A 13,459-nucleotide genomic window follows, 5' to 3' on the forward strand; every position below is an offset into this window, starting at 1 on the left:
CTGTGTTGAACCATACCTAAAATGTATGCACACATGACTGTAACTTGCTTTGGATAAAAGTATCTGCTAAATGGCATATATTATACAGTTGTTACGCATGTGAGCGCTCAAATACACTGTTTCTTCATCTCAGAGATTTATGAATATTCTGATTGGGAATGACCAAGCACATAACTGCATTGGATTACTGGAGCACCATCTGATTTGATATCATATAATACTGATCCAGGAGTTCAAACAAGGTTGCTGCTCTGTGTTGCTGCCTTCTCCGTGCCTATCAAAACAACTCTGGTGCAATCAAGGCAGCATCTGTCTGTCTCTTTTCCGTGAGCACATCCTTCTGTTTATTCTGAAAGGGCTATCAGAGGGCTTTTACAGTTGATGGAAATGTTTGACGACCTCCAAATGCATCACTCAAGGAAACATTTAGGCCCTTGAGATGTTAAAAGTGTCCACTTTTCCATCAAGCTCTATTTTTCATTTTTTCCATGTTAACAATGTGGAATGCAGGACTAGTAAATTGGCTCTCAGGGGGATTTGATGAGAGGAAATAAATTAAGAGCTCTCAGCCTGCTCCTTGATTTCTCTCTCCAATGGGAATAATATAATAATCATCATCATCATCATCATCATCATAATAATTGATGTGTGAAGGTGTCGTGTCTTTACAGGTTTCATTTTATTTACAAAAATATATTTCATTAGTACATACTCTTATCCAGAGCGAGTTACAGTAGCGAGTGCATAGATTTCTCCCATACTGGTCCTCCATGGGAATTGAACCCACAACCTTGGCATTGCAAGCACCATGCCACAGTGGATTTGCAGTGCTCCTTCTTTTTTGAAGGTCGAGCTATTCCCAGCTTTACTGTTGATGATTAATGACAGCAACCCAAGGGCAACAGTGTGCTGTGCACAAATCCATTTGTTCTAACAAACAAACACTCAATAAATGTGTGGGTGACATGTACTGTGCAGAGAGGTGTAAAGATTTTATATACAGTATTTCTATTATACAGATATACTGTATATTGATGTCACATTCCTTCCCTCTACAGTATTCTTCTTGACGAGGAGGGCCACATCAAGATTACAGGTGACTAAAAACTGTTTTGAAAAGAGATTAGTAGTATTAGTTGTCCCTTGGAATAGCAGGAGTCTCTCTAGTACATTGAATACATTAAGCCCATTGCTGGTGGCCATTTTCCTCCGTCTTTAACATCAGTCCCTTTGTGTTTTAGATTTCGGGCTGAGTAAAGAGGCAACAGACCATGACAAGCGAGCGTACTCCTTCTGCGGGACGATAGAGTACATGGCCCCTGAGGTTGTCAACAGAAGAGGACATACACAGAGTGCTGACTGGTGGTCATTTGGCGTCTTAATGGTATGGACCTCCCTCCCTTTCTTTTGATAATGTATTACACACATACTATAGCTATTGGTTGGCTGCAATGTTGCTGCAACGCAATCTCCAGGGCAGAGTTTCATATAGTGAAATTATGTTTGCATCCAGTATGTGGACGTAGCACTACGCATACAGCCTGTACGACCAGATGGGGGATCTTAATTTGATCACTTGGTTGTTGCAGAAAATGATCCTTCACAGCAGGAACTGCAAACTTGTAGTGCATTCCAGGTTTAAAAAGGCTTATAAAGTTTGTAATTTCCACTTTAACATTTCAGACTTGATTTGCCCTAACGAAAAATATATCAACCCTATAAAAATGTACATTAATTAAAATCGACATCAAAACCTTAAAAATAAATAACTGTTCCTTTTCATTTGTATTAGCACTTTGCATTTTCACTTTTTGTATTTTATTGAGCATGGATTAAATTAATGATGATATTTTTGCATCTCGGCTTCCTTGGGGTATTCCTCCTCGTGGTTTTGAGTGTGAGTACTCTTTGAACTCTTTACAGATATGTTCTCTCCCACGCACCGGCCGCCTTTCGTTCTAGCCTGTGCGCAAACCCTCATACTTGCTTTCTACTTCCCATTAATTATAATCCACATAATAATTCCATATTTCCTGTTGCTGCAGGATTTTATTCCGGCTGTGGGAAACTGGTCAAATTAAGATAGTACATCTGTATACTCCAAATGTGGATCTTAATGCATCACGCAAAAGAGACATAATATATGACTATGCATACTGGTATGGTAGTAGTCCACTACTACTACGTCATACACTAATCTCTTCAGTCCTCTTAATTTAGAAGATGAATGCGGATTGAATAGAGCCAGACATGTTATAATCAGGTTGCTGCTCACACATCCACACATTACTCCACTACCTGTAGCCGCGGTCAAATGACCAAATCGCCCTCTAGTGGTCTCATGGGCGGAATGTTATTCATCCTTTTCATTATTCCATAATTAATAAACATTATTATTTTTTAAACAGACAAATCCGGTGTTTCTATATCAATCGGTTTTGTTATATTTCAGTCTTCTGTGATGTATATTAAATGTAATACTGGGATGCAAAATCAAAACAGGAATATATTTCAACTCTAAATCTTTTATTTTTTATTTTTTTATTTCATCTTTATTTAACCAGGTAGACCAGTTGAGAACAAGTTCTCATTTACAACTGCGACCTGGCCAAGATAAAGCAAAGCAGTGTGACAAAAACAACAACACAGAGTTACACATGGGAAAAACAAACATACAGTCAATAACACAATAGAAAAATCTATATACAGTGTTTGCAAATGTAGTAAGATTAGGGAGGTAAGGCAATAAATAGGCCATAGTGGCGAAATAATGACCTTCTGGCATTAACACTGGAGTGATAGATGTGCAGATGATGATGTACAAGTAGAGATACTGGGGTGCAAATAAGCAAAAATAAATAACAATATGGGGATGAGGTAGTTGGGTGGGCTATTGACAGATGGGCTGTGTGCAGCTGCAGTGATCTGTAAGCTCATCTAGAGGTTTGTTAACACAGTGTTCAAAGAACGGCCAGAAGTATACAGAATGGTGTCGTCTGCGTAGAGGTGGATCAGAGAATCACCAGCAGCAAGAGCGACATCATTGATATATACAGAGAAAAGAGTCAGCCCGAGAATTGAACCCTGTGGCACCCCCATAGAGACTGCCAGAGGTCCGGACAACAGGCCCTCCGATTTGACACACTGAACTCTATCAGAGAAGTAGTTGGGGAACCAGGCGAGGCAGTCATTTGAGAAACCAAGGCTGTTTAGTCTGTCAATAAGAATGCAGTGATTGACAGAGTTGAAAGCCTTGGCCAGGTCGATGACTACAGCTGTACAGTATTGTTCCTTATCAATGGCGGTTATGATATCGTTTAGGACCTTGAGCATGGCTGAGGTGCACCCATGACCAGCTCAGAAACCAGATTGCATAGCGGAGAGGGTACGGTGGGATTCGAAACGTTAACTTGGCTTTCGAAGACTTTAATAAGCATTTCAATAAGCAGGATAGATATAGGTATGTAACAGTTTGGGTCTAGGTTGAACAGGCTAGTAATAGGGGTTGCAACAATTGCGGCAGATAATTTTAGAAAGAGAGGGTCCAGATTGTATATCCCAGCTGATTTGTAGGGGTCCAGAATTTGCAGCTCTTTCAGAACATCAGCTATCTTGATTTGGGTGAAGGAGAAGCGGGGGGGCTTGGGTATGTTGCTGCGGGAGGTTCAGAGATGTTGGACGGGGTAGGGGTAGCCAGGTGGAAAGCATGACCAGCTGTAGTAAAATGCTTATTGAAATTCTCGATTATCGTGGATTTATCGGTGGTGACAGTGTTTCCTAGCCTCAGTGCAGTGGGCAGCTGGGAGGAGGTGCTCTTATTCTCCATGGACTTTACAGTGTCCCAAAACTTTGGGGAATTTGTGCTACAGGATGCACATTTCTGTTTGAAAAAGCTAGTCTTTGCTTTCCTAACTGACAGTGTATATTGGCTCCTAACTTCCCTGAAAAGTTCGATGCTAATGCAGAACGCCATAGGATGTTTTTGTGCTGGTCAAGGGCAGTCAAATCTGGAGTGAACTATGGGCTATATCAGTTCTTAGTTCCATTTTTTTTGAGTGGGGCATACTTATTTAAGATGGTGAGGAATACACTTTTAAAGAATAACCAGGCATCCTCTACTGACGGGATGAGGTCAATATCCTTCCAGGATACCCGGGCCAGGTTGATTAGAAAGGCCTGCTTGCTGAAGTGTTTTAGGGAGCATTTGACAGTGATGAGGGGTGGTCGTTTGACTGAGGACCCATTACGGACGCAGGCAATGAGGCAGTGATTGCTGAGATCCTGGTTGAAGACAGCAAAGGTGTATTTAGAGGGCAGGTTGGTCAGGATGATATCTATAAGGGTGCCCGTGTTTACGGATTTAGGGTTGTACCTGGTAGGTTCCTTGATCATTTGTGAGATTGAGGGCATCTAGCTTAGATTGTAGGATGACCGGGGTGTTAAGCATATCCCAGTTTAGGTCACCTAACAGTACGAACTCTGAAGATAAATGGGGGGGCGATTAATTCACATATGGAGTCCAGGGCACAGCTGGGGGCTGAGGGGGCTCTATAACAAGTGGCAACAGTGAGAGACTTATTTCTGGAAAGGTGGATTTTAAAAGTAGAAGCTTGAACTGTTGGGCACATACCTGGATAGCGTGACAGAACTCTGCAGACTATCTCTGCAGTAGATTGCAACTCCGCCCCCTTTGGCAGTTCTATCTTGGAGGAAAATGTTGCTGTTGGGGATGGAAATTTCATGGTTTTTGGTGGCCTTCCTGAGACAGGATTCAGACACGGCTAGGACATCAGGGTTGGCGGAGTGTGCTAAAGCAGTGAATAAAACAAACTTAGGGAGGAGGCTTCTGATGTTAACATGCATGAAACCAAGGCTTTTACGGTTACAGAAGTCAACAAATGATAGTGCCTGGGGAATAGGTGTGGTGCTGGGGTCTACAGTGCCTGGGTTAACCTCTACATCACCAGAGGAGGAGTAGGAGTAGGATAAGGGTACGGCTAAAGGCTATAAGAACTGGTCGTCTCGTTCTTTGGGAACAGAGAATAAAAGGAGAAGATTTCTGGGCATGATAGAATAGCTTCAGGGCATAGTGTACAGACAAGGCTATGGTAGGATGTGAATACAGTGGAGGTAAACCTAGGCGTTGAGTGACGATGAGAGAGGTTTTCGTCTCTGGTGGTACCAGTTAAGCCAGGTGAGGTCTCCGCATGTGTGGGGGGTGGGACAAAAGAGCTATCTAAGGCATAATGAGTGGGACTGGGGGCTCTACAGTGAAATAAAACAATAAGAACTAGCCGAGACAGCAGTAGACAAGGCATATTGACATTAGAGAGAGGCATGAAGCAATCACAGGTGTTGATCGGGAGAGCTAAGACAACGGGTAAATGGCGATGAATGGGCAGAGCGGGTCAGTTGGGTACATACAGGACCTGAGTTCAAGGCTGGGGCCGACAGATAACCAAAATGAGGTACCGTGTTATTGAAACAGTCCAGGGGGCATCAGCTGTGTATCTGAGTGATCATAGGGTCTAATGAGCAGCAATAGGTGAGTCAGGGAGCCGTTCGGTAGTCACTACTATGCTAGGCGAGCGGGACATGGTACAGGTGTTTTCTTTTTTTTAAGCCCATAACCGTGTGTGAGGTGGATATTTTTGTTTCAAAGTAGATTTGTTTAAGACTACCAAGAAACACTCTGTGTGACCTTGATTTAGCCCACTGCAGTAAAAGGCAAAAAAACAAGGGACTGCCTCTAGTTCTCCACTTCCTCTAAAGAACAAAGGACTTCCTCTAATTCTCCACTTCCTCTAAAGAACAAGGGACTGCCTGTAGTTCCTTTATATTTCCCTAATGGTTTCAAGGCTCAATACTTTAGTCTCACGTTAAAACCAGATCAATACAAACCTTGTCAAATGTATTCCTTTAGGGACAGAATTTGAGCCTAGTATTGATTTTGTGCTCTATTTAAGGATCCTATTCTGGATTTTCTATTTTCTTACCTTTGATATTAAACACTGCATTGTTGAGGAAGAGCTTTATAGAAAGCATTTCACTGGACTGTTTACACCTGTTGTATCCTGTGCACGCAAAAACATTTACTTTCATTTGATTTTATAACACAAGCTCTGCTCTCGCCTAAAGAAACGCACCAGGCACTCTTACTAATTTCACCTGGCTCTCCATCTGCAGTGCTAGAAGAAGAGCATGTGTAGTAGCTGGAAAATATTATTATTCCTATATCATGCCCTAGTATAGTGAGTTAGCCAGCCAAGATGTGTTACATAACTACCTGACTTGATATGCCAAACACCGAGTCCTCAAAGCAAACAGCAATTGTGAGTCATCTGTGACACTGCGGACCTGGGCAGCTCCTCAACTTCCCTCATTTCGTACAGCAATCATCAGGAAATGAAAGTCATTGCACTGTAATGTTTTTTTTGTAACACTTGACGTACGAGAACCATATGAAAATAGAAATAATGTAGACAGGAAAATTGAATTTCCACTAGAGCAGAGAAGAGCTGGTTTATTTATGTAAATGAAATCTGAGTTGAGCTCAATTCAAACTGATAAGGGCACCCTGGCTGTGGCGGATTGTTTTCAAGGAATCAATCAATGATGTAGCAGAGGCACACAAACACACACACAGCAAATTTACTTTGTTTCAAGTATTGTCAGATGATTATATTGTCAGAAAGCATTGAGCCATCTAATGCTCAACACGTGAGCATGGCCGCTTGAATTTGTATTCACACTCACATACAGTTGTAGAATCCTAATTTGATCTATATTGTCACAGCAAAATAATCTTGCACCAACAGGATTTTAATGTTAAGTCCATAATGTTGCTTGATCGGTGGTTAGGCTATTAGCTGGCTAACAGTAGGCTACATGAAAAGTGCAATACTGTTAAAATTACCATGTGTTAGTGTGGGTTTTCAGTGAATTTATGTAAATAATGAAGCAAAAGATTGATCAAATGAAGATCCTACATCTGTAGATTAAATGTTACATAAAGGGATACACAAGGACAGGAGCTAGCATCAATGCAAGCTTTTAAAGTTGAGTGCTATTGCACATTCATTTTAATGGTTGAAGAAATTGATGACAACAGTTTGATTGTAATATTTTCAGTATTTCCACAGCTTTCCTGTGTAGCTCAGTTGGTAGAGGGTGGTGCTTGCAATGCCAAGGTTGTAGGTTTGATTCTCTTAGGGGGCCAGTATGAAAATGTATGTCCTCACTACTGTAAATCACTCTGGATTAAGAGTGTCTGCCTAAATGTAAGTAGAAGCTGTCCAAATTGTGGTGAAATACATTAGATTGATTTGTAAATTGCCACTGACATTGTTTCTTTGATTTCAGTTTGAAATGCTGACAGGATCTCTACCATTCCAAGGCAAAGACCGCAAGGAAACAATGGTCCTGATACTGAAGTAAGATACTATGCTGACAATGTCTATGGCAACTACCCCAGGAAGAGTAGCTGCTGCCTTGCCAACAGCTAATGAGGATCCCTTATAAATACAAGACTATATATGAAATAATATTTTTTTCCTGTGAAATAACTTCTTTTTTTCGGTTTTGTAGAGCAAAACTTGGCATGCCGCAATTCTTAAGCCCAGAGGTGCAAAGTCTAATACGGGCCCTCTTCAAAAGAAATCCTGCCAATAGATTAGGTATGTAGTCAAGAGCATTACTAAAATGTGTCATTTCACATGATCCATTCTATTTATCAATTGGAAGACAAACGTACAGCATTAGATCAACCTTTTCTCATTTATTAAATGGGACACAGTAGACAGCATTGAAATCTGAATCTTAACTCATCTTCACATTGAGGGTTTTCAGGATAGTGCAGGCTAGAGGGCAGAGTTACGGTTTGTTTTCTCTTACCCGTCGGTGGAAGCTGGTTGGCCAGTGGTGGGATTGAATATAGCCATATGAATCACTTCCTCCATGATTTATAAGATGGAGAGTAATGTCACCGAGACCTCTTCAAGCCAGAGTCATTCTTTATGTATCTTTACGGGAAATATTAGTCATAATTTACCTAATGCTGAGAGGTTATATGTGTTATATGCATCTATATTAGCCTTTATAAGACATCTATATTAGCCTTTATAAGACATGTATATGAGCCTTTATAAAGCATGAATATGAGCCTTTATAAAGCATGTATATGAGCCTTTATAAAGCATGTATATGAGCCTTTATAAAGCATGTATATGAGCCTTTATAAAGCATGAATATGAGCCTTTATAAAGCATGTATATGAGCCTTTATAAAGCATGAATATGAGCCTTTATAAGGCATGTATATGAGCCTTTATGCATTACTGCATAGGACTTATATGTTATGTTATGTTATGTAGCCACCACCAGAGACCCTAGTTAAATAAAATGGTCTAGAGAGTGTAGCTAATATTACCCATAATACCCCATATTCTCACTGAATGAGCAGAGATATACTTGAGATAGAATTTTAGTAAGTGAGAAATGTACAGCCCAGTGAAGCTAAAAAGAGTATTCAATCTAAATGTCCTGGTGCATTTTACTGTTAGGTGCTGGACCAGATGGAGTCGAGGAGATTAAAAGGCATAATTTCTTTGGAAATATAGATTGGAATGTGAGTACAATGCTTCTCGTAACCTTTTCTAGAAATCATTAAAGGCAAAGATGATTATCCATTGCTTTTTGATATGTCCTGAGGATTTCCTTTGGATTGTTGTACTTTCATACAAGAAGTGAAGGAATTTTACCTCAGACTTTGTACCTACTGAGTAGAGAGGGAAGAAAACAACAATATAATTGAAAGCTTTCTTCTTTCCAAGAGGACAATTTTCTGTACAGTATTTGGGTTGAAACATAATCTATTTTTACTCTCAGAAGTCACTGACCTATTTCTCTTACCTTGTTTTGGTTGCCATACTAACAGATCAAGCAAAGAGACATACCAAATTACCATGGATTAAATGTTGCTCAATACTAAATGGAAAAATTAAAGTAGCATTTTACCTTTCCCCCTCATGGTGAAACCACAGAAGCTTTACAGAAGAGAGATCAAGCCTCCATTCAAACCAGCAGTGGGCAGGCCAGAAGACACCTTCCACTTTGACCCCGAATTCACCTCCCGCACACCAACAGGTGATTAGTAATTGTAGGTGAAGTAGTTCAGCCCATTGGTGTGTGTGGTGTGCGTTTGTTTGTGTGTGTGTGTGTGTGTGTGTGATGTTGCACATAATTTCATTAATCATGATGTTGTGTTTCATTTCATGCTGTTTGCTTCACTGTTATGCTGTTTACTCAAAATAATAATTTCTCCATGCATCAATTTGCTATTAAATTACTGACAAATAATCCCCTCTTTTATATCGACATAAAGTACACTTCCATATCAACAAAGTCAACCAGCCACAACCCTCTGAAATGATTATATCATTCAATGAGTGCAGTTACATGCACACAATAATACGATTATTGTGAATAATCAGATTAATATAATAGTTTGACTTAAACGTTTGCATGCTTTGCAAGAAGATCGATTTTCCTAATAATCCTGTTTCCATGGACACGTCTGAAATCAGACTTCCTGGTGGGAAAATCACCAATCAGAATGAACGTTCTACCATGTTATTTTTCTGAAGCATATTTGATTCTGAGTTCGGACATATAAAGTTTATATGTGAAAACCATTCATAAGATGCGTACTTTCAGTTTTTCCGAACTCACTTCACTTGCGCAGCACAAAAGAAGGCAGCTCATGCTGCTCATGCTTTCACATGGTCATATCAAATCCACTGCTACAGTATGCTAACACATGGCCATATCAAATCCACTGCTACAGTATGCTAACACATGGCCATATCAAATCCACTCCTACAGTATGCTAACACATGGCCATATCAAATCCACTGCTACAGTATGCTAACACATGGCCATATCAAATCCACTGCTACAGTATGCTAACACATGGCCATATCAAATCCACTGCTACAGTATGCTAACACATGGCCATATCAAATCCACTGCTACAGTATGCTAACACATGACCATATCAAATCCACTGCTACAGTATGCTAACACATGGCCATATCAAATCCACTGCTACAGTATGCTAACACATGGCCATATCAAATCCACTGCTACAGTACGTTAACACATGGCCATATCAAATCCACTGCTACAGTATGCTAACACATGGCCATATCAAATCCACTGCTACAGTACGCTAACACATGGCCATATCAAATCCACTGCTACAGTATGCTATCACATGGCCATATCAAATCCACTGCTACAATATGCTAACACATGTCATATCAAATCCATTGCTACAGTATGCTAACACATGGTCATATCAAATCCACTGCTACAGTATGCTAACACATGGTCATATCAAATCCACTGCTACAGTATGCTAACACATGGCCATATCAAATCCACTGCTACAGTATGCTAACACATGGCCATATCAAATCCACTGCTACAGTATGCTAACACATGACCATATCAAATCCACTGCTACAGTATGCTAACACATGGCCATATCAAATCCACTGCTACAGTATAACTCTGATTTAAAGCATTTACATGTCCTAATAATTTGAAAGAGTGCTCAGAAAACCAGGCGTTTTAATCGCTGTATGCTTACTTTGATTATGACTCTATGCCGAAGATAAAAGATAAGCAGAGTAAGGTGTTTACATGACTAATGCTATATTCGGCCTACTGCCATAATCAGTTTAATGTCGAACTATTAGTGTGCAATTTGGTATAAAAGTATCAATATTTAACCTCGTATATCAGCTGCTAATGTGCAATGTCAGTAGCTGTAGCTGTACATTAAGGTTAAATAATAATAATAAAAAAGACCCTTTAGGCCACATCTGTACACTACAATGGGACTGCCCCCTCAAAAGTAAATTCATGATAAATGACATTCAATTAACTGATGTAATGTATTTCCAGTTGCTAATATGTCCAAGTTCCCATGTCTGTCTTGTTCTCCCATCAGACAGTAGAGGTTGTAACAGGTTCTGTACCATCTGTCACCTTCTCCCATCAGACAGTAGAGGTTGTAACAGGTTCTGTACCATCTGTCACCTTCTCCCATCAGACTCGCCTGGCATTCCACCCAGTGACAACACACACCAGCTCTTCAGAGGGTTCAGCTTCGTGGCCACTAATCTGGACCAGGACCAGTCCATTGCTGAAATACAGCAGAACTCAACTGTCAACCCTATTGTACAAGTGAGTATGCTAGAGGGAGAGGACTAATCAACTCAGGTATACAGCTCCTCCATCAACCATATAGACTTATTAAATACTCAAAGGAATATTTGAAATAATCAAAAATATCAATATTTATGACATCCTTCAGGCAATTGTCTTTTTCCATATACTTTCAATTTTCCATGGATTAAATGTAACCACCAAATGGACGTTGGTGTCTCTATAGTCTCAACATCAAGGGGAATATCAAGCCTTGTTTTTGAAACTCTGTATGTACAAATGAAGAAGAAATCAATATGATATCAGGAAGGAACCTCATGGGGATGTCATAGCATTACATCAGAATATATTAGATTAACCACTTTTGATACTCTATTCAGAAAGTGTTGAGTAAAGGAATTAAAGGCCTATCAAACATCAAAACAACTCATATTCAATGGTATTTTCTAATTATCTGCTTGATGTATATCATTCATATAAATAATTGATACCTTTTTTTGGTGCTTCAGGGAGACCTCTTTCCTTTGGACTGTATATGTATGGCTTACCTTACCTATCAGCTTAGTATCAGTTTACTACCAACTACCACCCTTACCTTACCTATCAGGTTAGTATCAGCTTACTACCAACTACCACCCTTACCTTACCTATCAGCTTAGTATCAGCTTACTACCAACTACCACCCTTACCTTACCTATCAGCTTAGTATCAGCTTACTATCAACTACCACCCTTACCTTACCTATCAGCTTAGTATCAGCTTACTACCAACTACCACCCTTACCTTACCTATCAGCTTACTATCAACTACCACCCTTACCTATCAGCTTAGTATCAACTACCACCCTTACCTTACCTATCAGCTTAGTATCAACTACCACCCTTACCTTACCTATCAGCTTAGTATCAACTACCACCCTTACCTTACCTATCAGCTTAGTATCAGCTTACTATCAACTACCACCCTTACCTATCAGCTTAGTATCAGCTTACTATCAACTACCACCCTTACCTTACCTATCAGCTTAGTATCAGCTTACTACCAACTACAACCCTTACCTTACCTATCAGCTTAGTATCAACTACCACCCTTACCTTACCTATCAGCTTAGTATCAACTACCACCCTTACCTATCAGCTTAGTATCAACTACCACCCTTACCTATCAGCTTAGTATCAACTACCACCCTTACCTTACCTATCAGCTTAGTATCAACTACCACCCTTACCTTACCTATCAGCTTAGTATCAACTACCACCCTTACCTATCAGCTTAGTATCAACTACCACCCTTACCTTACCTATCAGCTTAGTATCAACTACCACCCTTACCTATCAGCTTAGTATCAACTACCACCCTTACCTTACCTATCAGCTTACTATCAACTACCACCCTTACCTTACCTATCAGCTTACTACCAACTACCACCCTTACCTTACCTATCAGCTTAGTAACAGCTTACTACCAACTACCACCCTTACCTTACCTATCAGCTTAAAATCAGCTTACTACCAACTACCACCCTTACCTATCAGCTTAGTATCAACTACCACCCTTACCTTACCTTCAGCTTAGTATCAACTACCACCCTTACCTATCAGCTTAGTATCAACTACCACCCTTACCTTACCTATCAGCTTAGTATCAACTACCACCCTTACCTATCAGCTTAGTATCAGCTACCACCCTTACCTATCAGCTTAGTATCAACTACCACCCTTACCTATCAGCTTAGTATCAACTACCACCCTTACCTATCAGCTTAGTATCAACTACCACCCTTACCTTACCTATCAGGTTAGTATCAGCTTACTACCAACTACCACCCTTACCTTATCTATCAGCTTAGTATCAGCTTACTATCAACTACCACCCTTACCTTACCTATCAGCTTAGTATCAGCTTACTATCAACTACCACCCTTAACTTACCTATCAGCTTACTATCAGCTTACTATCAACTACCACCCTTACCTATCAGCTTAGTATCAAGTACCACCCTCACCTATCAGCTTAGTATCAACTACCACCCTTACCTATCAGCTTAGTATCAACTACCACCCTTACCTATCAGCTTACTATCAACTACCACCCTTACCTATCAGCTTACTATCAACTACCACCCTTACCTTACCTTCAGCTTAGTATCAACTACCACCCTTACCTATCAGCTTAGTATCAAGTACCACCCTCACCTATCAGCTTAGTATCAACTACCACCCTTACCTA

General features: G+C 40.2%; 1 protein-coding gene across 1 annotated transcript in view; it reads left to right on the plus strand.

Moving 5' to 3' along the window:
- The window catches only part of LOC106589820 (ribosomal protein S6 kinase alpha-2), a 47,279-nt gene that overhangs the window by 15,703 nt on the left and 18,117 nt on the right, over nt 1-13,459 (plus strand). Inside the window, exons 7-13 of the mRNA XM_045710383.2 lie at nt 1,059-1,096; nt 1,242-1,384; nt 7,363-7,433; nt 7,588-7,676; nt 8,561-8,625; nt 9,041-9,143; nt 11,116-11,249. Coding sequence (XP_045566339.1) covers nt 1,059-1,096; nt 1,242-1,384; nt 7,363-7,433; nt 7,588-7,676; nt 8,561-8,625; nt 9,041-9,143; nt 11,116-11,249 — 643 coding nt within the window. The remainder of the gene's footprint in view (nt 1-1,058; nt 1,097-1,241; nt 1,385-7,362; nt 7,434-7,587; nt 7,677-8,560; nt 8,626-9,040; nt 9,144-11,115; nt 11,250-13,459) is intronic.

The sequence above is a fragment of the Salmo salar genome, chromosome 28 (assembly GCF_965601325.2).
Source record: "Salmo salar chromosome 28, fSalSal1, whole genome shotgun sequence".
Taxonomy (NCBI): Eukaryota; Metazoa; Chordata; class Actinopteri; order Salmoniformes; family Salmonidae; genus Salmo; species Salmo salar.